Source organism: Pezoporus flaviventris, unplaced genomic scaffold, assembly GCF_033815535.1.
Source record: "Pezoporus flaviventris isolate CSIRO_AGI_PZ_B2104156 unplaced genomic scaffold, CSIRO_AGI_Pfla_v1 ptg000007l, whole genome shotgun sequence".
Classification (NCBI taxonomy): domain Eukaryota; kingdom Metazoa; phylum Chordata; class Aves; order Psittaciformes; family Psittacidae; genus Pezoporus; species Pezoporus flaviventris.
Window position 1 is genome coordinate 41409553 of NW_026892555.1, and position 27680 is coordinate 41437232.

The 27680-nt window shown below is 39.3% G+C and overlaps 1 protein-coding gene across 6 annotated transcripts in view; it reads right to left on the reverse strand.

Moving 5' to 3' along the window:
• The window catches only part of SNTG1 (syntrophin gamma 1), a 319254-nt gene that overhangs the window by 61949 nt on the left and 229625 nt on the right, over nt 1–27680 (reverse strand). For all 6 annotated transcript variants that reach the window (XM_061448505.1, XM_061448506.1, XM_061448504.1 and 3 more), the window contains one exon: nt 9117–9155. In XM_061448505.1, coding sequence (XP_061304489.1) covers nt 9117–9155 — 39 coding nt within the window. The remainder of the gene's footprint in view (nt 1–9116; nt 9156–27680) is intronic.

Sequence of the window (27680 nt, forward strand, 5' to 3'; positions counted from 1 at the left end):
GCTGGTCATGCTCCTTTTGATGCAGCCCAGGATATGGTTGGCGTTCTGGGCTGCAAGCGCACACTGCCTGCCCATGTTCATTTTCTCATCAACCAACACCCCCAAGTCCTTCTCCGCAGGGCTGCTCTGAATCTCTTCTTTGCCCAACCTGTAGCTGTGCCTGGGATTGCTCCGACCCAGGTGTAGGACCTTGCACTTGGCATGGTTAAACTTCATGAGGTTGGCATCAGCCCACCTCACAAGCATGTCAAGGTCCCTCTGGATGGCATTCCTTCCCTCCAGGGTATCAACCGAACTACACAGCTTGGTGTCATCGGCAAACTTGCTGAGGGCACACTCAATCCCACTGTCCATGTCAGTGATGAAGATGTTAAACAAGACCGGTCCCAACACCGATCCCTGAGGGACGCAGCTCGTTACTGGTCTCCAGCTGGACGTTGAGCCATTGACCACAACTCTTTGCATGTGGCCATCTAGCCAGTTCTTTATCCACTGAGTGGTCCATCCATCAAATTGATGTCACTCCAATTTAGAGACAAGGATGTCATATGGGACAGTGTCGAACGCTTTACACAAGTCCAGGTAGATGACATCAACTGCTCTACCCCCGTCCGTCAGTTCTGTAGCCCCATCATAGAAGGCCACCAAATTGGTCAGGCAGGATTTCCCCTTAGTGAAGCCATGCTGGCTGTCACCAAGCACCTTGTTGTTTCTCATGTGCCCTAGCATGCCTTCCAGGAGAATCTGCTCCAAGATTTTGCCAGGCACAGAGGTGAGACTGACTGGTCTGTAGTTTCCCGGGTCATCCATTTTCCCCTTCTTGAAGATGGGGGTTATATTTCCCTTTTTCCAGTCATTGGGAACTTCACCTGACTGCCATGATTTCTCAAATATGATGGCCAGCGGCTTAGCAACTTCATTCACCAGCTCCTTCAGGACCCACAGATGCATCTCATCAGGACCCATGGACCTGTGCACGTTCAGATTTTTAAGATGGTCTCGAACAAGTTCCTCTCCTACAGTGGGCCCAAGGTCTTCATTCTCACTGTCCCTGCATCTGCCTTCCAAGACTTGGGTGGTGCAGTCAGAGCCTTTGCCAGTGAAGACAAAGGCAAAGAAGTCATTCAGAACCTCAGCCTTCTCCAAATCCTGTGTAGCCAGTTCTCCCGAGAGCTTCCTGCAGGGGCCTATATTCTCCCTAGTCTGTTTTTTACTTGTAGAATCCCTTCCTGTTATCTTTAATACCTCTAGCTAAGTTTAACTGTAACTGGGCCTTAGCTTTCCTAACCTGGTCCCTAGCTTCCCAGACAACATCCCTGTATTCTTCCCATGCCACCTGTCCTTGCTTCCACTTATTATAAGTCTCTTTTTTCATTTGAATTTTCCTCAGGAGCTCCTTGTCCATCCAAGGAGGTCTCCTGGCCCTCCTGCTGCACTTTCTTCTAGATGGGGTGCAACACTCCTGAGCTTGTAGTAGGTGATCCTTGAATATCGACCAACAGTCTTGGGCCCCTCTGCCCTCTAGGGTTGTATCCCATGGAACCTTCCGAAGCAGGTTCCTGAAGAGGCCAAAGTCTGCTCTTTTGAAGTCCAGGGCAGTGAGCTTGCTGCACGCTCTCCTCACTGTCAAATTCGAGCATCTCATCATCGCTGCACCCAAGGCTGCCCTGGGGCGTCACATTTCCAACGAGCACTTCCCTGCTGGTGAGCACGAGGTCAAGCATAGCACCTCTCCTTGTCGGCTCCTCTATTACTTGCAGAAGGAAGTTGTCTTCCACACAATCGAGGAACCTCCTGGATTGCTTGTGCCAGGCCGTACCGTCCTTCCAACAGATGTCAGGGTGGTTGAAGTCCCCCATGAGAACAAGGGCCTGCGAGCGTGAGGCTTTTCCTATCTGTCTATGGAGTGCTTCATCCGCAGGTTCTCCTTGATCAGGCGGTCTGTAACAGATCCCCACAGTAATGTCTCCCACAGCTATATTCCCTTTAACCCTGACCCACAAACTCTCTGTGGACTGCTCACCTGTCCCCAGACAGAGTTCCATACTCTCCAGCCTATCCCTAACATAAAGGGCAATTCCCCCTCTCCGCCTGCTGGGCCTGTCTTTTCTAAAGAGCCTGTAACCTTCCATTCCAACATTCCAATCGTAGGAGCCGTCCCACCATGTTTGTGTGATACCTATTATATCATACCCCCATAGACGTGCACACATCTCTAATTCCTCTTGTTTGTTCCCCATGCTATGGGCATTTGTATAGAGGCATCTGAGCCAAGCTCCAAATGAAGCTGGATCATTGGCTGGAGTGGCTAGGATATCTTTACATTGCTCTGAGAATTTATTATAGGTGCTGGCAACTGACTGGGTGTGTTGGAATGGAATGATGCACCCTTCCCCCAACACATCTAGTTTAAAGTTTTCTTGACCAGTCTGGCAAGCCTCCTACCAAAACTGCTCTTTCCCTTCTTTACCAGACCAGCTCCACCAGCTCCCACTAGACCTGGCCTACAAGCTTGGGTCCTGTGTTCAAGACACCCAAACCCCTGACTATGACACCACCCTTTTAACCATTTATTAACCTGACCAATCCTCCTACCTTTTTTTAGGTCCTCCCCTGTATCCTGGAGAATTGATGAAAAGACAACCTGAGCTCCAGAGCCCCTAACCACCTCCCCCAGGGCTCTGGTAGTCCTCATGTTCCCCAGGCTACTACTATCTATTTCCCTAGCACCCACATGTATCACCAGGAGTGGGTAATAGTCCGTGGGACTTACCAGAGCAGGCAGCCTCTCTGCCACATCCCTGATCCATGCCCCTGGTAGGCAACACACCTACCTTGAGACGGGGTCTGGCTGGCAGACGAGTGCTTCTGTCCCTTTCAGTGTAGAGTCCCCTACTACTATGACCCGCCGCTTTTCCCTAGCAGCACCAGTAGAGATCTTCTTTACCAGGGCATCAGCCGGCTGTTTCTGGCTCGAGTGCATTTCCTCATTAGCCCCCTGCAGGACAGCAAAGCGGTTCTGCGTGGGGACAGGGGATTTAGGGGGAAGCCCCTTGCTTTTTGTTGTCCTTTTCCTTCTTTTTTTGTTGCTTTTTTTTTTGTCACTAATTCCCAGCTTCCCAGGTTAACGGCCTCCTTCTTTCCTTCATGAGGTAGAGGTGAAGCTCGAGGCCCCTGCACAGTTTGGGCCTGCAGCAAGCATTCCTGCTTCCTCTCAGCTTCCCTGACATCTCACAGCCTCTTAACAGCATCCCGCAGCTCAGCCACCTGCTGCAGGAGGACCTCCACCAGGGAGCACCGAGTGCAGCCCTGCCCATTGTGCACCATTCCCTCACCAGACCAGTGCAGGCACTCTCTACACCCCGAGCTCTGCACTGCAGCCTCCCCTCTCATCGGCTCTGTCTGGGTGCCTACGCTGGCCACCGCCGGGGCAGCCAGAGCAGAGCTGCCGGGCCAGGCCCTGATCATACGATGAGTGCTCACCATCCCACTCGCCTGCCTGCGTGAACTGCTGTGCAAACTGCCTCGACCTGCTCTGTTTGCCCGCTCTCAACCCGCTCTGTTTGCCCGCTCTGCTCGTCGCACTCCTGGTCACTCACGCTCCCTGGGGCAGGTTTTTAACTAGTCAGGGCTGGTGCTGCTGCGTCAGGCTCCGCCCCGTGTGAGTCACCTGCTCGCGGGAAATGTCTGTTCATTTCCCTAAATTTTACATGTCTACAGTAGAAGCAAAGCATTCAGACCCCCCCCTAATTCATCTGCCCTATTCAAACCTTTAGTGAAGAATACAGAACATACATCCCTGTATTGACTAAAATTTGGCCACAGATCTACATGGATGTGGTCTCTAAATTTGGTCAGGCAAAACATACCTTGACAGAAAACAATTTTCAGGTAGTGACATTAATATCGCAGAGACAAAAAATAGATAACTAATACTTCCTATACTAATGAGTTAGTATGAGAAAAAAATACCAGAAGACATATGAGAATAATATGTAAATGAGGATGAACTCCATACTTGAGCCAAACTGAATTTGCTGGACATGTAGAAATTATCTGATACACAGCTTGAGACTTATAACTTGAGATTTAAATAAGAACTTGATCTAATCACTTTTTTCTATCATCTGAATTTCCAGTGGTTGTCCAAATTACTTCCATCCTTTCATGAAATACAGGGAATGAAGCTCTAGGACATAATCATGGCTATCTAATAACTGCATCCAGTGACTCACAACATGAATGTCATCTAGCTCCTCAGGTAATCCACTGTCTTCAGGACGCACTCTGACCTTCCTCTCAAAAATCAACATGGTTTCCTCAGTCTAAAATCTCTAGCAACCGTTGGTGTGTATTGCCCTTCCAAGACTTTTATGTCCTAAGTTCAAAAGCTACTCTGGTCTACAGTGTAAAGAGAAGAAAAATACTTTTTTCTTTGGCTATAGGAAGCATAGTTTTTTATAATAGAGAGAGCCTCAGAAGCATCTAAAATAATTAAGAAACTGTTTAGTGAACAGGCCAACTAAAGAAACATATCTTTATATATAGATATATATATTCCTTTTATTTTACAGAAAGCTCAATAAAATATTAATAAGCTACATAAGCCTTTTAAGGGTTTACGCTATGGAGTAATAATCCACGCTATAGATGGCTGACAACACAGCGTGGGGAATTAGCACAGCACAATTTACACCCTATTGTGCAATTCTGCTTAATTTAACAGCAAGAACTCAGCCCCCCCTGTGTGTTTCTATAAACATCTAACAATAGAAGCTTAATTCTAGAGAATTTCCTTCAAAATAAACCTGATCAAATCTTTACTATGACAACAGATGGTGATAGAGCAGATGTAACATAGGACCTGAAAGTTCAATAATTATCAGTCAAGAGCTGCAGGATGGGTACTCTGAAGATCTATAGTAAAGGCATGTTTAAAAAAAAAAAAAAAATCAACAGTCATGCAAATTTCAGGAGAGAAAAATAATACCCCCCCCCCCAACCCAGAAAAAAAAACAAAACAAAAACCACACAAGAAAATAGACCTCATAGCAGCCTTCCAATATCTGAAGGCGGCCTATATGGATGCTGGGGAGGGACTCTTCATTAGAGACTGTAGTGATAGGACAAGGGGTAATGGATTAAAACTTAAACAGGGGAAGTTTAGATTGGATATAAGGAAGAAATTCTTTACTGTAAGGGTGGTGAGGCACTGGAATAGGTTGCCCAGGGAAGCTGTGAATGCTCCATCCCTGGTGGTGTTCCAGACCAGGTTGGAAGAGGCCTTGGGTGATATGGTTTAGTGTGAGGTGCCCCTGCCCATGGCAGGGGGGTTGGAACGAGATGATCTTAAGGTCCTTTCCAACCCTAACTATTCTATGATTCTATAAAATACATGTCAGGAGAAGGAACAAAATCCTGTCCTAAATGTATGTGCAGAATGACTTGATTTATTTTGATTACACTCTATTTAATCATTCCAATCATTCCAATTTAAAAATATTAATACAATAGGAATGTCATCTTGAAACTTATTATACTGCAATTAAAAAAAAAAAATGGGGGTGTTTCATACAGATGTTTAGAACAGGCATGGTTCTATCAGTCCATCTGAGCAACGCAATTCACTTTTTTAAGCATTTAGAGATGCAGCAAACGATAGTGGCTTGAGTGACAGGTAAGCCAGCCACTCTGTCATTTGCATGTATTCACCTTTATGCATTGTTTACAAGTTAGGTTTTATTAAGTAAACTCACAAAGCAGAAGTTTTAGAAGTGATTTTAAATTAGATTGTTCTAACTGCATAAGTTTAATCAAGCTGAACTGAGCCTAGGAAGCCAAAATATGAGGTGATAGTACGTTGCTGATCTAGTACAGCTGCATGTAGTTGCTCTTATTAAATTGTATTGAAAGCAAGAGAAAATGGGCATATCCATGTGTATTTGTGAATGTCATCAAGATGTAAATATGCCTGAAAAACACTGGGATTCGTGACAATCAAGTGCTGTGGAGTTTCACACACACAATTATGTCCCACTTGCCTTAGTGTGGCACAAGTCCATTATACCATAATACTGTTTTAAAACTGAGTTAAACAAAGTTGTGGAGAGGAAATCAGACCCTGTCTCATTCTCATATAATTCTCACTATAAACTGTTAACTTTGAACAGGAGAGCTACCAATTCTTTTTCCATAAATGCAGGGAAATTCTAGAGGGAAAGTTTCCTCCTAAAAAATGAAAATTAAAATTATTTAACAACATCTTATCTTCTGCAGAGACATGGCAAATCTTTCAAAAAATGCTCATGTTGCAGCAGATAGAAGAGAAACAGTGTTCAACTTAAAGGATTATAGCATTCTTCCCCATTATCCTTTTTTTTATGAATTCAACATTGATTAAAGGTGAAGGGCCTTTGAATTCATCTTAATAGAGATAAAACATTCAGTGTGAGAAAATAAAGTTTTAAATACACTGCTCTGCCCAGATATTCTAATCTCTGTTTCATGTGAAACCTTGACACTCAGCATTTGTTTGTGTAGTAGAGAAACGAAAGGCTATCATTTGCTGCATTTGTGAACATATATGTGAACACAGCCATAATCCAATAAAATGGAAAATCAGCTCCTTGGGTTTGACAGGTACTGAATCTGCTTTGCACTGCTAGCTTTTTGAGTAAAGGAAGTTTTAAAGTGTAATCAGAAAGGTACTACTTTCCCAACAGCAATTTAGAAACATTTTTACTTGCACATGTAGGGACAGGAAGTGAATTGAAGGCAAGAATGAGATTTAGATCTAAACTTTCAATTCCACTGCGCACCTAAACCAGATGTAACCAATTCATCCTCCTAGTGTGGCAATCAGTAAATGTCAAATCTCAATATAATCCAAATAGCAAATGATGGTCATAGTGCGTAGTAAAATCTCCCGTAACTGGAGGCAATATATTTGGTTTCCCACCCTGAGAAGGATCAGAAGATTTTGTAAGAAAGACTATATAATACTGATTTCCTTAGATGCTATCAAGTCAATTTTCAGCTGAGATCAGCACATTCACAAACTCACGATGGCTAATGTGAAGACTGGGAATTGAAAAGGAATGGGCAGTGCTTGTCCTCAATACACCACCAGAGTTCATTAAGGTAGGGTGTATTTTCTTCTCATTTGGAAAGGGTTAGTCGGGAAGCTGATGCCACCTTTCAGAACTCAACTGCTTAAGGATGGCTCTTGTGGGAGATGAGATTAGCTGTAATCAGCATAACAGCTGAACAGCAGTGATGAGTTCCAAGAAAAGGAAACATGAGTTTCCTCTCCCTTCGCTGATCAAACAGAGAAGCCTCTAGCTGAAACCTTGAAATATTCTATTCTTTGTGCCTCGCTGCTATGAGGTCTTTATTATTTTTCATCTGGAATTATGGAAATTTTGTATATAATATAGTACCCTTTTTAGTGCATATTTAAAATGCACATTATGTTTTCAGTACCAAGTGCTTTTTTTTTTTTTTCTCAACATGATGATATTCTCTTAGATAGCACTATGCGTAGCCTGTACATAAGTACCAGTATAGAAAACACAACCAATTTTCTAAATTTTTTGCCACCGTCTAGTGGCTTTCTTTATTACTGTCAGTTCAGAAAGGGGAAATTTTATTTCCCTGTCCTCTCACAATCTTCTTCAACAGTATGTTGTATCAGTATGTTGTCTTTGTGATCCTCTTCCAGTATTTTTTGCATCATCTTTCCACTGCTATTTAATGTATTAACACCATTCTCAGAAATTATTGCTTCATGCTGTCCATATCACTTTCTTAGCCATACTCATGACCTTTGAACATTTAAATTTCAGTAAATGTATTTATTTTTCTAATAATTTTCCAGACAGACCTACATTCATACTTACTGTCTTAAAGACAAGATGCTATATTACATGCAGTCAGAAAGTTTCCTAATCACTTTCTCTCTTCTCTTTTTAACCTATTGCAACATTGAGACATTTGGATAACACTGCCAGTGCTACAGTAGCTTCCACACCTATGCAGGTTCATTTGTTCCCTTATTGTAATGCTAATGTGTATGTCTGTGCTAATATTTGCTTCTCCAAATCAAGAATATGTTCATAAAGGAATTCTAACTAACTGGATTGGTTAGTTGACTCTAGTTTGACATTTGCCTTCACCCTGTTATATTTAACAACTAATTAAAATCCACATACATAGAGAGATAAATATATATACATATCAATTTTATTTGGCTATATATATGTACATGAACACACACACATACATATATGTAAATTCTAAGTGAAAATAACCTTCAATTGCCCTACTAGTGCTCATAAAGGAACCTATGGGTATTTGTTAAGTGAATTTAAGTATGTCTCGTTTTTAGCATAATAGGATGAAGACAGCAGTTGAAAGATTAACTTGAAATATCACTGATGATGGAAAATTCTATGGAAAATTTTGTTTACATAGACAAAGGCATAAAATCAAAGGGTTCACATGCATTTTTGATAATAATTTTGATAGGTATTTGATACTATATATACACTATATATATTAGATTTGCTATACTATATATACCGTATATATTAGATTTTGATACTAATACCTAAGTGTGAGAAAGACATTAACCAAGCAATTAATATGAGACTGCCAATGAATGAACTTCAAGACTGTCAGTTGAGTCAGCTTGCCCCAAGTTCTGCTGCTAGCCTGCTCCATAACCCTGTGCAAATACTTTTTTATGCCTTCATTTGGACAACAGTTCATGAATTTTTAGAACGTTAATGGATAATTCCATAAAGCATAACAATCCCATTCCCCCTTTTATAGTAAAAAGAGTAAAATGCAATCTGAAGAAAAATTATATATACATATATGTAAGTACATACATGCATTGAACAAGTTAATTTTAAAAGATTAGGCATGATATTTTTAGTAAACACTCCAGTTCCCTTTGACTTCAGAAAAAGTTACCTATTTTTAGGCAGCAAGGTATTCCCTAAAGAAAATCTACTGAGAATTCTTGAGCTAGAACAATGCACAGCTACCACACAATTAAATACAATTGAAATGAGAATTATAAACAAGACAAACACCAATTTTCTTTTTCTTACCTGCTGGTTTACTGGAAAATTCCTGTTGATTTTTTTTATCTATAAAAATGAATAAAGAAATAGGTTAATACTCAGTCATTAGATAAAAAACAACTGAACAAAAATAAACATCATTTGATTTTAGAGACAAATACCAGATACTTCCTTCCTAATTACGTATAAAAAAAGAAGAAAGTTTTCATTGAAGAGGTTGAAAACTTTGACAAGCTCATGTGAATAATACGACATTTGGGTCACTATGTAGTTCATTCCACTGTTCAGAATACTGGAAAGGACAATACATACAAAATTATTTATGAGTTCTATAATACCAGATCTTTTGCTTTTATCTGATAAGAATCAGAGAATTGTTCGTGTTGGAAGGGTGCTGGAAGCCGTAACTTAAATTGGAGTATTTAATGATATAAGTAACTCAGAACAACTTACTGCCATCTACCAAACTCATCAAGCTTTAAGCAAATTCCTTTCCTGAAAAAGTAGGGAAAATTGGGCTGGAATACCTTTTGAAACAGCCCTTACTCTACCCTTCTTATCCTAGGTGAAAATCAAGTGTGCAAAATCAGTTTTGGTAATTATTCAAGTAATATTTTTTCTTTAAACATTCAACAATACCCCTTGGTAAAAATAAAAAAAAAACAAACAGCATGAGGCACCTGATTGATTAGGAGTTTGGGGCACAGCATATGTTTCCAGTCACCCGGTGGCTTCCACCATGGTAAGCACATGGCGCTTGCTTTGGCAGGTTGTCGGCAGTGTGATATAGTCAATCTGCCAGGCCTCCCCATATTTATACTTCAACCATCGTCCTCCATACCAAAGAGGCTTTAACCATTTGGCGTGTTTAATTGCAGCACATGTTTCACACTCATCAATAACCTGGGCAAGAGTGTCCATTGTTAAGTCCACCCCTCGATCACGAGCCCATCTGTATGTTGCATCTCTGCCCTGATGGCCTGAAGTGTCATGGGCCCACCGGGCCAAAAATAATTCACCTTTATGTTGCCAATCTAAGTCCATCTGAGCCACTTCAATCTTAGCCACTTTATCCACTTGTTGGTTGTTCTGGTGTTCCTCAGTGGCCCGACTCTTGGGTACATGGGCATCTACATGACGTACCTTCACCACCAGGTTCTGCACCCGGGCAGCAATATCTTTCCACAGTGCAGCATCCCAGATGGGTTTACCTCTGCATTGCCAGTTGCTCTGCTTCCATTGCTTCAACCACCCCCACAGGGCATTTGCCACCATCCATGAGTCAATATAGAGGTAAAGTACTGGCCACTCTTCTCGTTCAGCAATGTCCAGGGCCAGCTGGATGGCTTTCACCTCATCAAACTGACTCGATTCACCCTCTCCTTCAGCAGTTTCTGCAACTTGTCGTCCAGGACTCCATACAGCTGCCTTCCATCTCCGATGTTCTCCCACAATATGGCAAGGCCCATCAGTAAACAAGGCATACTGCTTTTCACTTTCTGACAGTTTATTATATGGTGGAGCCTCTTCAGCGCGCACCGCCTCCTCCTCTGGTGACATTCCAAAATCTTTGCCCTCTGGCCAGTCCATGATGACTTCTAGAATGCCTGGACGACTGAGATTTCCTATTTGAGTTTAATTTGCTCAAAGGCTTGTTGCTGCTCAGGGCCCCATTTAAAATCATTCTTCTTCCGGGTCACATGATAGAGAGGGCTTACAATCAAACTGTAATTTGGGATGTGCATTCTCCAGAACCCCACAGCACCCAAGAAAGCTTGCGTTTCTTTCTTATTAGTTGGTGGAGACACTGCTGTTTTCTTGTTGATCACATCTGTGGGGATCTGTCTACATCCATCTTGCCATTTTATTCCCAAAAATTGAATCTCCTGTGCAGGTCCCTTGACCTTACTCCATTTTATGGCAAAACCGGCTTTCAGCAGGATTTGGATTATTTTCCTCCCTTTCTCAAAGACTTCTTCCGCTGTATCGCCCCACACAATAATGCCATCAATGTATTGCAGGTGTTCTGGAGCTTGCCCCTGTTCCAGTGCAGTCTGGATCAGTCCATGGCAAATGGCAGGGCTGTGTTTCCACCCCTGGGGCAGTCTACCCCTGAGGTAGTCTATGCCGAGGATGCATGGAGCCTCTGGACCAGTCACAACAGGGTGCTTGTGCCACTCCCTCCCAGTCAGGCTGATTTCAGCCTCCAGCACAGTCAACTCTTGGGATCCTCCTGTCACTCCAGAGATATAAATGGGTTCCACCCCTTGACAGCTTGATGGCATCAGGGTACACTGTGCACCGGTATCTACTACAGCCTTATACTTCTGTGGGACTGATGTGCCAGGCCATCTGATCCACACAGTCCAGTAAATTCGACTGTCCCCTATCTCCATCTGGCTGGAGGCAGGGCCCCTCTAAAGGTCATCACAACGTTGGACACTTAAGTCGTGGTGAAAGGGATTATTCTTTGTTATCACAGGAGCTGGAGTAAAATCAGCTCTTCCACTCCATCTGGGAAATTGCTCACCAGAGACTGAAGCTGTAGCTCTCATGGGACGATCAGTCTTGGCCCTTGCTCCCCTCTTTAATTCACTCACCCGTTCCTCCAAAGCTGAAGTAGGTTTCCCATCCCACTTTGTCATGTCTTCTCCGTGATCCAGCAGGTAAAACCATAGGGTAGCCCGTGGCGTACACCTCCTGTATCTCCTCTCTCGAACAATAGACGCCTTTTGTTAATAGCTGAGACGTATGTTGGCACACGTGAGGAGCTGGATAAATCAGATAGATCGTCCCTCAATTGTTTGAGGTCCTGGGACAGTTTTTCCACAGCTGAGATGATGGAAGGGGTGAGACTGTCTTCGAACTCTCGGAGTTTATGAAGCATTTCATCCACTGTTAGTGGTACTATGTCATTCCAGGTTACTGTTGCCAATGAATGGGCATACGATGACGGTGCATTCCGTGTAAGTTTTCGCCACATGGGTCGTGTACATTCAACTTCATCTGGATCTATAGGTGTATCCCCGTTATTCGGCTTGATGTGATAGATCATCTCTACTATGGCTGATTCCCTCAGAGACTGGATGCCTTTGTCTATAGTAGTCCACTTGGCCGAACGACTCATAACATCGTCCTTGTATGGAAACCTTTCTTTCACAGCTGCCAAGAGCCTCCTCCAAAGGCTGAGGGACTTTTTCTCTCTTGCAATTGCTCTGTCAATTCCCCCTTCTCTAGCAAGTGATCCCAGCTGCTTGGCTTCTGTACCTTCTAGTTCGTGACCATCGGCCCCATTGTCCCAGCATCGGAGTAACCAGGTGATGATGTGCTCCCCTGGTTGACGGGTAAAATCTTTTCGCATATTCCGTAGCTCGGTTGAGGTCCGAGGTCGAGAAGTCACCTCTTTTTATTCTTCTTCATCATGTGATGATGACTCCTGATCAGATTCTGGACTGGGTGGTGAATTCATTGGTTCTTCATCTTGCTTCACCCTTCTTGCCTCTTTTTTGCTTGTTCTCTTGCGTACAGGGGTAACCGATATTGGTACAAATTGGTCCTCTGGTTTGGCTGCAGTGTCACTGTGGTTTGAGTAGCAACTGTACTTGTTGCTGGGGGTGGTGCAGCTGCTGTACTTGGAGCTGGGGCAACCGTGCTGTCTGTTGCAGTCGAAGTTTGAGCAGCTGCTGTACTTGCCACTGGGGTAGCTGCTCTGTTCATTGCAGCCAAAGTTTGAGTAGCGACTGTACTTGTCACTGGGGCTGGTGAAGCTGCTGTGCTTGGAGCTGGAGTAGCTGCGCTGACTGTTGCTTTGCCCTCAGATCCACCAACATTCTTTTCCTTTTGAAGGTGCTGGATAGTGTTGAACAAGGCCCTGTAAGCATAGGCCAAGCCCCAGCATGTTGCCATGATTTGTCCATCTCTGGTATGGCCAGAATGACCACACACCTCATTTAAGTGTTTTACTCATTTTTCCAGATTTTGCAGTTGTTTGGTAGTGAAATTCCAAAGTACTGGAGGGGCCCACTGACCTAGATACTCGCCCATACTATCCCACACACCCTGCCACTCATGACTGTCCAGCCTCAGGGAAAATCTCTTGGTCCTCCTACATTGTCGTTTGACCCCAGACAAGACTCAAACCTGACTCTGCTTAACTCTTGAAATCAGTAGTGGGCAAAACACACTCTGTATGCGTGCTAGCATGGTGATTCCCATCACCATCAGCAAACAAGTCTCAACAGCATTAAAAGGCCATTCAAAAACTTCAGAACTCTCAAATGTAAATGGTCTGGGGGGAGGACTGGGAGGGTAGAAGGATGTCTCCTTCACAGGTTGAGCAACTGAGCAGGAGAAAAAAGATGTGTAACTGCTAAGCACTTCTATTATATACCTCCCAAAGTATAAAGGTGGTGACCACACTGGGAACATAAGCCAGATCAGTTTCATGATCAAGGATTCTATTGTATTACAAGTCATTACCATAAAGTACAAGGAGACAAAAACCTTAGCCCAAGCCCCATACATGAAAAACACTAATACAGCAAATACCGGATGGAAGTAAGATATGATATACTGAAACTGTGAGATCAAGAGGAACAACCTTGAGAGCCAATAAACCAGCATTGTGATGAGCGACTATTAATCTGGTCAGGTCTGTCATTATCTCAACCCCTCGTGCCCCATGTTGGGTGCCAAAAAGGGGTTTAAACCCTAGCCAGACAGCTTGTTCACTCACTCCCAGTGAGTGGTGCCAGGCTGAGAGAAATCGAGGGCCTCCCCCCCCCCGCCCAGGGCTCTCCCCTTCCCCGCTCCCGGAGGAACGGGGAGGAGGATCGAGAGAGTGCATCTCCCACGGGCTGAGACAAGAACAGTCCAGCAACCAATGTACAACACAAATCACCACTGCTACCACCAACGACAACAATGATAAGAGAAAATAACAAGGGAAGAGAATAAGATACCACTGGCCAAGAAACGAGTCCCACCCAGAAGCCTGTGTCCTTCCGGGTAACTCCCAGTTACCCCCCACCCCGGCCATCACGTGCTGTGGTATGGAATACCTCCTTGGCTAGCCTGGGTCAGGCGCCCTGTCTCTGCTTCCTCACAGCTTCCCCTCAGCCCTGGCAGAGCATGAGCCTCACAAAGTCCTTGGTCAGGGTAAACATCACTTAGCAACAACCGAAAACATCGGTATCACCAGCACTGTTCCCAGGCTGGAAGTCAAAACACAGCACTGCACCGGCTACCACAAAGGAAAAACATGACTGCTACTGCTGAACCCAGGACAATATTTTATTTTTTTTGCAAATATTTGAGGAAAAACTTGTTGAAATTAAATCCTATTTTTCAATAATGCTTTACTTAGCTGTTGCTATTTTCTTCTTCGATGCAATAGTGATTAGGACTTGTGTTGAAAAATAAATAAAAGAAATTCTAAACTTTCAAAACTTTCACTGCCAAAAGACGTTAACAGGAAACAAGTTTAATAGTTGGAAGATCATGCTTGGGATTAGAAATCTATAATTCATTTCCACAGGCTATCACTGATTTATTGTGGGATCCTAAACTTTCAAACTTCACTACATGAGTTAGTTTTAAATAGTATGCTTGAGTTACTATACTTCAGTTTAGTTTGACTGAGAATGCAGCAAAATAACATTTAAAGTTCAGAATATGGTATGAGAAGCAGGTCATAATGGCTGCTTCAGTAGATGAGAAAATGCAAACAAAGCATTTATATCCTCAGCGCATTACTAGATGAAAACACCAACACCCCAGCGCTTCAAGATATACGCACTTGTAAAAAAACCTGAGGTTAAGGCAAAGAAAATAACTAGATTTTGAAGTACAAGCAGAGTGAGGAAAACCCTGGGTCACTCTCCTTCACAAAATCATGTCAATGGCACACATCTGTCTCTACAAACAGCCATAAGAAATGCCAGAATATACAACTGTTGAAAAGAAAATAATCTTATACAAGTGTGCTAAATACAGTTAAGAAATATCACTGATCTAGTCAGAATTTGATTTTTTTTTTTTTGAGGTGTATTAATCTTTTTCAAAGCTGATATAGTATAATCAGTACACAAGACTGACATATACTTAAAATATTTGTGCTTGTTATGAGACTTGGACAATGAGAAACAAGACAATATACATATAGACAAAAACAAGGCTGGGTGTTTTCAGCATGTGGAAAGTATTCATGCAAAGATTTTGGTAATTTATAGCAACTAATAAAGCAGTTAAAGTCAGGAAGGAAAAAAAAAATCTAAAAATAAATATGTACTGGATGTACCAAGTGTTAGTGTGACACTGCATGTGAGGTGGTGAGATTAGTATTTAACAAGGATGGGTTTCAATGGGAATACTTATCTAAACACATATAATCAATCAGATGGTTTATTATCTGCATTAGATGGTTTACTAACAGGTCTGCAGCTCTTAACCCCTCTGTCCACCAATTATTACTGCAGAATAAGCAACCCCATATCATTCTTCCAGCAGGAACCAGATTGTTAAATTCTTAAAAATTAATCTAGATGTCTCTCCTGGTTTAAAGCATCAGATTTTATACTTTTTTATTTCTGAAAGAAATGAAATAATGTAAATAACTCCAATTTCAATTTTTCTTTTCACTTACAATTTAATTACTACATGACATTTAGACAATATAATACCTAGGACATAGTGTTTATTTTTGGAAGTTTTAAAAAATCAAAAAATACACAGCTTAAGTGTAATGGTAACCACAGTCTGGCTTATCTGGCTATTTCTGAATGCAGTTTCAAGCACTGATGTTCATACTGTGATAATGTGAAAGAATAGAAACATATGGCTAAAAAGGAACTTGAAAGATAAAGCTGTCTGCTCAACCCATTTGCAGTCCTGCCACAATGGCCCTCTCAGTGCCCTGTGAGTCAGTTTATTATTAAGTACAGCCCCACTTAGCACTGGAAATTTTCCTTGTATCAAAACAGACTCTTTCTGGTTGCATTTTAAGCCAATTACTTCTCATGTAATCCATTACAGAAACAAAGAGGGGACGTCTTGGTTTTTGTGCAGCTTTTCTAAAGTTGAAAGATTATTCTTTTCTTCAGGCTAAGCTGTCCTGTTTCACCTTGTATTTCCTTGCAAGTTCATGCTATTGTCAAAGAAGCCAAAGCCCTCTGCTGACACTGCTTCTACATACAAGCATTTTTCCTTCATGATGAGGATTGACTAGCACATTACAACAACTCTGACCCCTCAGCCTTCCTCCATGAGTCTCACAGTCACTTTTGATCTGCTTACAGCCACACTGAGATTGGTCATGGCTGCACGAATGAGCAGTCCTAGATAATTGTAATTTTTCTAGATGGCTTTAGCAACATCCCTCAGATTTAAACTCCTGGAAGACAGAAGTGTCCCACAATATTACATCCATTCAGCAGACTGAATTTTTCATTGCAGGAGTAAGTCACTCATGGACAATACATCTCTTCCTCGTGGCAAGGGTGATCATTAATCTCACAGCTTTTCCAGCCTGCCAGGTATTAATTTTATTTTTGATCACTCTCATTAGGCTTGAAACTTTTATTACTGAGGGCAGCACTGTAATGCATCACTGTTTGAGTAGGGACCATTTCCCTATGAAGACCTGTAAGCAGAAAACTCTTCACAGCCAGGCTTCTCTGTTCTCACTAGGTGCAATTGTGGATCTTCCTGGCTTGTTGCCTATCATCCTATCCACACCCTCCAATCACACATTAGTCATATGGCTCTTTATCTTTTAGGGACCCTCCTGCCAACCTGGTCTTTTCACTCTGACTTGGCTGAAACAGAATGAGAGGCAGGTAGCTGAAGACTGCAGCTAAACCTGTTCTGTTCCTGTGCTTTCAGTCTATCAGCAGGCTTCTGACCTCTCCCATGAAGAGTTTACAGTTTGCCAAGTTTGCATTATTTCAGGACTCCTCATTTCGGTAGAGAGAAAAATTGCAGTCCATACTCTGGTATTTAATATGACAATGGGGGGAGTAAAATGGCAGATGACATGATACACTTTACACAATTGTATATAACACATGAAACAATTAACACTCTTGACAGAACCTAATGCCCCACAGAAATGTAGCTAGTGATTTTAAAAATGCATTTAATATTTATACCATAGTATATATCTGTCTAAATGAATTCCTGATGGCAAAGTTCAATAAATTGGCTGGGCGCCAGTGGCATAGATGAAATAGCTGTAGAGACATTAGGTTCATATAATAATGAACTAGGTATTAACACAATTTCCAAATTTTGTGATAAAAAGAAATAAATATTTTCATGTCACTATGAGGCATAAAAACCTTAGGTTTTTTCATTACTTGTTTCTTCTCCAGGCTCACAATTCATCTGTACAACTAATATTTTTTATTTCACTTGAAACACTTAAAATTACTTCACATTACTTTTATATTTAGAGGTCATGTACTCATATTTTGTAAAATATGTCTAGTCCCTCCTCCTTATACACAGTAAGGCTTACTATACTCTGCATTCAGGTCAATCACAGACTCACTCTAACACTGTATTTTAGTTAGGCTCTGAGCTGTTTTTCAATGAGAAACTCTTCTGCAATAAACCTTCTGCTTTGCCATAAGCAGGAAAAACCTGACACTTCTTAACCTTCTTTCCCTTAAGAAGCTGCTGAGCCATTAACTTGAAAAGTCTTGAATTTAGTTCCCTTCTAAAAAATGCAGTTCCTTCTACTTATCTCAAATTTCACCTCATAACTAAGAATTTATTATTAAAATACTAAGCAAAAAATCCTCATAAATATGGGTTTTCTCAAGTATTTTCTGGTATTTCTGAAAAGGAATGCTCAAATACTGAGCACTAAGGTCATACACAAGTGCAAAGACCTGCGTATCTGTGGGACCATGGCTAAAAAGAAGGCTAAGGGGTAGAGCATATCAAAGTACCAAAAAGGGTATGGTACAGTTTTTTGAAGAAACCTTTTTTTTTTTTTTTAAGATGGTAAATACTGAACTACATTTGAAAACTACTTAAATTTTGACCATAATAATGTTCATTTTACATTGTAGTAATCGATTATATATTTTTCTTGCCTTGGATATGACCTTATAAACCTGAAAGAGTTTTGAATAATTCAGCATCAAGAGAATTTCCCCCTCATGAATTACCAATTTCTTGGCAATAAGAATGACTAAGACGAGCACTGAGGTTACTACAAGTAAATTTAAAGATGAGTTTTGTTTTAATGTGCATTTCAGACTTGCCTGTAAGGAAACTATGAACTTTTATTGAATTTCACTGGATTACACTGGGCTAGATATAATCTTTGAAAATAATTTTTCAACAGAAAACAAAAAAAGGCAAAACAAATTTCAAATTCCTTTCAACATGACATATTGCTACATGAGTGAGAGTTCTCACATGGAATAAAAGTTCAAGAAGCAGTTTTAAGATCTTTCATTGAAAATGCATCTGTGTCAATAAATTTCAGAACGGCAAATCACTGTCTAACTGCATTTCAGCAGTAAAAGAGATTGTTTAGTCAGAAGTATAGATTTTTTCTATATCAATAGTTCTTCCAGTCCAAAGGAAAACATGACATTATAAGCTAATAAATGCAAATAATAACATTTCATCTTTTCAAGGTATCAACATGTGTCATATTCTCTAAGTTTCAGCACTAAAAAATCAGTATCAAAGGAAGAACCATCCATATAACACTCAAATTATTTGAAGAAATTAAATCATTAATTTTCCCACAATGCCTTCTCTTATCACTCTACTAAAGTTTTAGTTATCAGTCATAGAGACTATCTTTCCTGAAAGAAAAAGGAATGGCACACCCATGCTCAGAAAATTACCACAGCAGTATAGTTAAAAGAAATATAAGGAAACACATTATTCAGCAAAGGTATAATGAACAATGAAGACAGTGTAATGGGTATAAGAACACAAAAGCTATAATTTACAAGTGAAATGCAAACGTCAAGTTGCAACAAAAATAGACAATGTATAATGAGTAAAACTGTATGTAGTTACATTGTTATATATTGTCATGATGTAGAAATTAGCTATATAAACTTGACATTATTACAATAACACTTAAAATAGTAATATATATCAGGATGGTGTGTTATTTGGAGAATTTAAAACTGAACAAAGCAATTAAGGAGGTGAATAATATCATGTCTATTCATAAAACAATAGGCTGCTGTGAGAGCATAAGTTCAAAGCAAAAGAAAATATCCCAAAGATAAATGAAGGCAGCAATTCTTATATCAAATACAGAATTATTTTTTCACTATGAATACTAACTGTTCTTAGCAGTAATTAGGTGGGTATTAACACATACAATACGATTTGCAAAAGATTTAATTTTTAGCTGGACTGAATAAAATAGTAATGAAATAAAGTCATAGCTATGCAAAGACAGTTTTTAACCCTGAAACTGTACTTATTGGGTGTTCTATGCCACAGAGAATTTACTGTTTCTACTTAATATTTATTTAATCTAGAATATTCCTGTAGTTGGGAAATGGATGTGTCTATTTAAAACTCTTCTCATTAATGTAATGTAGCCCCTTGTCTAGTCTCTTAAGATGTTCCAACATTACTCAAGATTGTCACATAAAAGGTGACAATGATCTGTTTACAACTCACCTTTTAAATAAATTCTGTTAGGAAGAGCACTCAATACTTTCACCTTCTTGTCACTGTCTACCGATAATTTTCTTTTCAATATGCAGTGAACCAACTCTTTTCTTGGCCTCCCTATTATCACTGGTGTGTGTCAAAACCATTTCTTTTCATCATTACTGAGGAAATCTCTAGTCCTGCCATCTTTCTGGTTCTACATGCTCATGTGATACTTCCTGAGTCAAACCTTAATATTGAATTCTACCCTACTATTTCTTTCTTCTGATTTAGGCTGATTAAGAGTTCATCATTTAGCCAAGGCCTTTCTTGCACTTTTTTTTTCCAGTAGACTAGTAAACAGAACAAAGACAAACAAATACAGAGAAGTGCTAAGAAGCTGATGACACTGATAAAAAGGGTTGAAAATAGTCCAATGATTAGTAATAACTTTTCTTGTCTTCTAATGCTTAGGACAGAACATACCAACAGGCAAACAATGTAAGATTTTATTTTTCTTTTTTTTAAGATGAAAGGCTAATGTTTTTGGAGCTAAAGGTTTCTTCAAATCCATGTCTATTCAAATCCAACATAACTCCACCCCCAGCCCAACATGCCTCACAGTTGTAGTCCTGATCAGATAAAAACCTGAAAATTGAAGCTACATAGGCTATTAATGCAGTTAGTTTATTTATTATTTGCTGATGACTTGGTGAAGATGAAAACTGCCTTCTAAATCACTCCACTGTAAAGACTGAATGGTATTATAACCAGGAGCAAGGGGAAGTTTCTATGAGTCTGTCTTCAGGGTTTAAAAACACCCTAAACAACAAATGCAAAAACAAATGCATAAACTGCGATTTGTTGTGATTTGTTCTACGAACTTACAAAGGTAATGGGAAGATGGGTTTGCTTCAGAAAGCTAAATAGAGGTCAGGCAGCTATAATCACAGTCAACTAGGTCAACTAGATTTGGCCTGCAACTTATCCAGCTATATAAATGGCAACTTAATTTACTGGTAGAACCATCTGCAAGCCCCACAGAGTTCTAGTTGCCATCCAAACCTAAGAAACTACTTTGTTTTTATTCATAATGCATACTATGTTTTCTTGACCTGCTCATTACATTCTGAGATGAAAATGCTATTTATGGTTACTGCTTGGGAAATGATTGTGCTAATCTCCATATCGCTGCTGCAGGAGTAGCTAGCTTAATTAAGGTGCATGAATACTTTGCTAAATAGTCAGGAGAGGTATACTGGCTATCTCATTAGGCAAATAACTTTAAAAATAATCTGTTTGAAACAGCTTGTCAAGAGCCTTTCAGAATTTTGTTTGCTATAGTATTTAAAATTTACAGATTACATTTATCCAGCAATATCAAGATCCATTTATGCTAAACTAGTGGAAAAGAAAATAATTCTGATGTTAAACATGCATACAGACTATGATTTCTCAATTATTTAAAGAGGAGCTGAAAAAAGAATGTTTGGCTCCACAACTCAATGGATTGTGTCAGCCTGAGGACATATTTATTCTTGTGAAACACCTTATTCATTATGTAAAATTAAAAAAAAAACCAACAACAAAACCCTCTTAAAAATTAATATTTCTACCATTATGAAATGAGGCAAATATTTAAATAGAATGCATTATTAAATTATTTAAATAGAATACATTATTAAAATATAAGTTTATGAGTGGCCAGTATTTTTCTGCCTGGCAAAAAACAAAACAAGTGGTAAAAATAATATACCCACTTCCTCTAAAAAGTGGATCATATAAATCATGTAGAGTTAAATTACGCTGTTCACTGCTGAAAGCCCAAACATCTATGTAGTAATAGCTTACTTGTATAATACTTAATAATTATAAAGCCTGTGTCCTTCAAGATTTGCTTAATATTAACATTTGTATTTCCATGACTTCTTTTAAAATAACAAACTTCAAGTGTTATTTTGCAAACATCTGGAGTATCTCAGGAAAACATAAGGAGAAAAATGTTTGTGAAAGAATACCTCATGGAAGTGACTAATAACATTAGTATGGCAAGTACTACTGGCAAGGTACATCTGCACCTAGGAAGGTACAGCAGCAGCCGCAATGAATGGGAAGGCGAATAGGAAAAGGAAAGCAACAAATATGTTCATTTACACACATTTACAAGGACCAGGTCCACCGCCCATCAAGAAAAAACAGAACATTTTGCATCAACCTGGCTTTCCCAAAGCAATGTGGGATAGTTTTGCAGTAATAATAATAGCACAAATTAAGAAGCTGCAGCACTCCAAAGTGGTGGGGAACACCCTCTGTGATGTGAGAACACCTCAAAAGCATAGATCTTAATTTGATCTCAAAATCTGAGAGGCATTCCTGTTAGCTTTTAAAGCTTTTGTGGATTGCAAAGGAAGATCTTAGACAAAAGAAGGGGAAAGGGTAAAGAAGACTTACCTGACTACAACATTTATAAGTATAGAAAATCCCTAGTTGCTCAGTTGAAGACATGTCTATGGTGCTTGTTTATTGCTGATCTTTCTCTATCATGGCAAATGACTGCAGAAGATGTGCTGACTTGTCTATATATACACCCTATGTTCCCAACCTTTCAGTTGTGCTAAAAAAAACTGTCTGGGGGATTGTACTTTATGGGATTAGTGAAATGAGTTGGGTAAAAAAAATCTGCAAAAATAAGAACATGTAGTATAAGGAGTGAAGCGTTTGTGTCCAATTTGGTCATGGTAGCTAACACCAGAGTACCCATTGATGTTACAGGACATAGGAGATAAGCATATATCTGCTGCACTTAACCAGTACTCCAAATAGATGAATTCTACTGGATAGCCTGGATGAGAGCCCCACCTCCTGTTAAACAGTACTGGTGTGAATTCTACATGTGGCTCAAGGAATAGCAAAGAGAACAGTCTCTGGAGGAGGGAGCAGAGCCTCAGCTGTCCTCTGTCTCTGGACATCCTTTGGCTAGGGTTGAGACAGATGGTACCATGCCTACAGGCTAAGTAGCATGGAAAGCTCCTGTTTCTCATGTCAGGGTAACTCTTTCAACCTGTAGGCTATTATGCTAAAGTACCCTCTTGCCATTTCCTATTGGTAGTGGGAGAGGTAGGTACTTAATTCAAGGAGACTGAATTACCCTCTGGAGATATCTGCATTCTTTATATAGTTAATGGGATAGAAGTAAGTGCCTAAGATAGGAAGACTGGTTCACTTTTTTCAAGTCTTAAAGACATTTTCTTCTATCCCTTGACTTTGTAAGGGAGTTTGGGTGACAGGATCTTGCCTTCTCAGGGACAAATACCTAACATTTCTAAGAGATTACTTAATTTATCTAAATTAGATTAAATTCCTACATTTTTACAAAAAATGTAGTTACAAAAAGAGATGTTTAGTTCCTTGGCAATCAGATACCAGTGAAGAACTGCTAGAACTCGTTTGACAATGTTAAATTGGATGAATTATGTGAGAAGCTGCAACATGTTGAGATTTTATAGGAAGTTTTTTATCCTTTTTATTACCTTATAAAATTACCTTAGGAAACAAACACAATGAAAACAGTATTTTCTGCAAGGCAGGTAACATATTCTTCCCTGGAGAAAACTGCAGGAATTTTGTCTGATCATTAACCAACAGACTTATAAATAGTTTTGGACACTGGACATTTTTATCCTGATTTTTTATTAAGACCCCTTGTCTGTATAAACTGGAAACCTATGAAACCTGCAAATAAATCACCTCCATATAGATTAGTTGTACATATTCAAATCTCCTTCTGCATAATTTGTTCTAATGAAAAAAAACCCACTTTATTCTGTTATTCAGTCAGCGTATTACTGACACAATGGGGTACAAAAATACTTTTTACTGATTTTTTTATGTATCACACTTGAAGAACAATGGAGTAATTTTCAAATCAGTAATTTGAAATGGAAGTAAGGGTTTTTTTTAATGATATCTGAAAAGTAGCCTCCTGAATAAAACTGGAATTTGTCATGTTAAAAGAGCTAAATTGTGCATCTGCATTGATCTTACATCATCTTTCTTCTACTGTAGCTAAAAGTCAGTTTAAGGATTAACCAACATCAACTCCTTCCTTAGTTGCATTTTATATTGTATTTATGGTAGTGAAATATTAAGTAGTTACAGACGAGACGAACAGGCTTTCTGTAACTACCTGGTTTCCTCCTCCCCAATATTGTTTTTTATTTCTTCATTCTCCATATCTAAAAATTAGTGACTACTTTTCCTATCACAGGAGATCTCATCTCAAAGTAGAATTTAGGAACCCAGTGTGTACACCTTAGTCATAAAGCACTCTCTTGACAGACTACCCAGGCATAAGTGATAATTGTCTCATAAAAAAAAGCAAAATTGGAGAATAAAGAATTGATTACCTGCATCAAATATAATGTGTAGTAATTTTAATATCAATCAAATATATGTGATTAATACCTTCTGAGACATTATTATATAGAGCATAAGATTGCGGGTTTGATTTCAGACAGAAATGAAGCAACAAAACAAATTGTTTTATACATTTTTATAGATTTAATATACTTCTACTTCTTAACATTTAATACCTACTAAATCTTATTCTGTGTGTGCATATTTGTATGTATATGTACACACATACAGACACACGTAACTTTAAAGAAGTTTTCTTTTTTTTTCCCCTTAGACTTAATGATTTGGTTTAATTCTATGATTTCACACTGTTCTTTCTCCAAGGTGAAAGAACCCTGATTAAATTCAAAATTCTATGAAGAACACTGCATCTTTGAACCAGCAAAGTTTAAAGTTATCCATACTAAAGAATCAGGAGAAATACAGAGAAGCAAAAAGCTCCTTATATTTAAGACAGCTACATACACAATCGGAAAGGGTGGAAAAATCAGGTAATTGCAAATAAGTCATGACAGCTGTGCTTTAACTTACTTTCTAAGTAAGTTAGGGTTATTTAAGGCCAAAGTTGTCTCAAGTGATTTTACAAATGCTGTAAAAAAAAAAAAAGAATCCTTTCATTTTACTGTACTGCAATTCCTGTGGAATTGCTCAAAAAATTTTGAAACAATAAAAAAAAAATAACAACCAACCCAGTCCCCCCCCCCCCTTCCCCCCCCCCCCTCCCCCCCAACAACCCCTAAAACCCCAAACAGACATCTCTCATAGCATAATGGTAAATAGCTCAAAAAAGTAAAAATAAACAAAGGAAATTAATAATTCTTCAGAGTGGCGAGTCATAAATACCATGCATTGAGAAATGAGAATGAGACAAGGAGCTTCATTCTCAGTTTTTAAGTTTGACATCATGACCTCAAGGACAGCCATTGAAATAAGTTTTGTATGTAATTATCTCATTTTCTGGAATAAACAAGTGTTGAAAACAAACCAATGCTGCAATCATGTTGATGCCCACACAGGCGGGAACATCTGTAATTTCAGACTTTTCAGAATTTTCACTTAAGAACATGAGGTATTATTAGGAGATAGGAAACTTGTCACTGTTTCATAAGACCTTTTTTTATCATAGAAATAGCAAGTTCAGAGCATCTGGGGCTCTTTTATTCTGCAGCACATTCTGCCTAGTGGTCATTTGTTGTTTTGCCTATTTTCCCATAAACTGGGCTTGTTTGCCCCAACCTCTTAAAATTGTCCTGGAATGCCTGAAATTCCTGTCTTCTCCACCACCCATCTGTCTCCACTCTGAATCCATTCTCTTCCTCAGGTGAATATAAACTCTGCATTATCTGAATGTGCTGGATATCTACAGCACTTTATGAAGCAAGACAATAAGAAAGTACTTTCAACACATTAGCCTATTAATAATGTATACCCTGAGGTGTTTTATTGCTTTTTGAGTGCATTTCAATTTCTTTTATTCCTTTTTTTTTTTTTTTTCCTAATTGGTTGCGGAAAAAAGGCAGAACTTTTGATGTAACCACCTTTTCAAAATATATTGTAAAAGTGTGTAAGAGGAAAGGGACGTGAAAACAAGACACCCTTGCTTTAAAATACAAATAATGATATTCCTGTTTGGTTTTGTTTTTTTTTTAAGACAGCAAAGAGGAGGAAGACAAAAAGAAAGGTTATTGTCTAGCCTCCCAGTTCCCAGTTGCTATTTTATCAACAACAGTTTGTTATTCAACAGCCACTTTCAACTTGCTCTCACTTAAAGTAAACTTACTGTGGAATATTGAACAGTTTACTGCACAAAAAAAAACCTAGATAAAAGTAGCTGGAAATCTCCAACTGCTACTGAAAGGGCAGCTTGGCATTTTGGCAGGAAAGGGCAATTTAGAAGTACTTTCTTTTTCCACGTGTTACCTCTCTGCAAAAACCAGAGTGGCTTACCTGTGTTCCTTTATTCTCGTCATCGCTTCTTTGCCACTTTAAATCAGTGAAGAGATTTTTATTTTTATTTTTTTCCTTAATTAAAGACTCCTTGCTACCTTTTACAGGGGTGGGATGTTGACAGCAAGCATGGCATCCCTGCAAAGTGTCTAGTAACTAAACAGATTATAGTCTTTATTATAGTGTGTCAACTTAAACCTTCAATAATAAGGGAATGAAGGAAGAAAGAAAGTCTTAGAGCTTAATATAAATCCTCCACAGATTAAAGTGCATATTGAATATTCTGATGTTTCCCTTTAAATGCCAGTACAAAGCTATGATTTAATTTGACTCCGTACAAAATGGGATGAATCAGATAAAGTTCAGGTATTCTTTACTGTATGACAACATCATATATAAAACTGCAAAAATACTTTCTCTGCAATAACATGGCTTTCATTTTTTAAGGCTTACATTTAGCAGGCAAATTGTGATTCTTCTGTTTGAAGAATATTACAAAGGGCTTTTGATTTTATTCTCTCTTAAGGACATTTTTCTCTTAAATTGTATTTTAGAGCTATACAGTGGTAATTTATCATAATACAGATGGTAATAATTTTGTTGGATATTACTGACCACTGCAAGACTTGTGACACTATGTACAGCAAACCTGGAAAGATATTATTACAGACAGCATTAAAAGATTTAACACTGGGGAGAAGTTTGCTACAGAAAGGCAATTTTGTTTCATTTGAAAAGCTATCATGACTAATTGAAGTTTACAACATATATTCCAAATCAAGACTGCAAGGCTGCATGTCTTGCTGAGTACTATCATCATAATGTGTCATAACAACAGCTCCAACTAGGAAGACAGAAGTTTCTTGCTACAAGTTTCCCAGATAATGTAGCTATTCTGGAAGCAATATTTCCCAAATAAATACTCTTTTCTTGTGCTTTTTTCCTGACCTGTCACATGATAGACATTATCCTTTAAACTCAGATACATTACAATAGCACAGATGAAACATACTGGAGCAACAACTATCCAGTTCGGCAAGACCTAACTTTTTCTTTACAGCTAAATCAATATACCCAAGAGGATATAAAATACCTGACAATTCTTCAGTCACAAACATACAGGCAACTAATAAAATAATACGTGCATCAAACTGCCCAAAATGTAAGTAAATATGTGACAAGGCCACATGTAATACTTGATAACAGTGACATAGAAACAGATGTGCTCAAAAATGTCAGGCTGGCAACATCCCATGTTAAAAAGGGGAGGAAAAATAGGAATTTATTTTTTGAATTTTGATGCTGCATTCACTACATTTATTCATTTAGATCTATGTGCCTTAAGAGAATTATGGAATAAAAAAAAAAAAAGGGAGCAGGATGTTACAAGTGCATTGAGTTCTGAGTTTTAAATGTTCCTTCAGAAACCTAAACATCAGCACTGGAATGACTACCTCTGTAGACTTCCCTTTACAAGGTTGAGAATGGGATGCAGAACAAAAACCTGAAATGTCAGGACTCTGTAAACACCTGAATGCCTAACACTGCCTAAAATCCACTTGAACATAAATGTATTTGACAACACCCAAT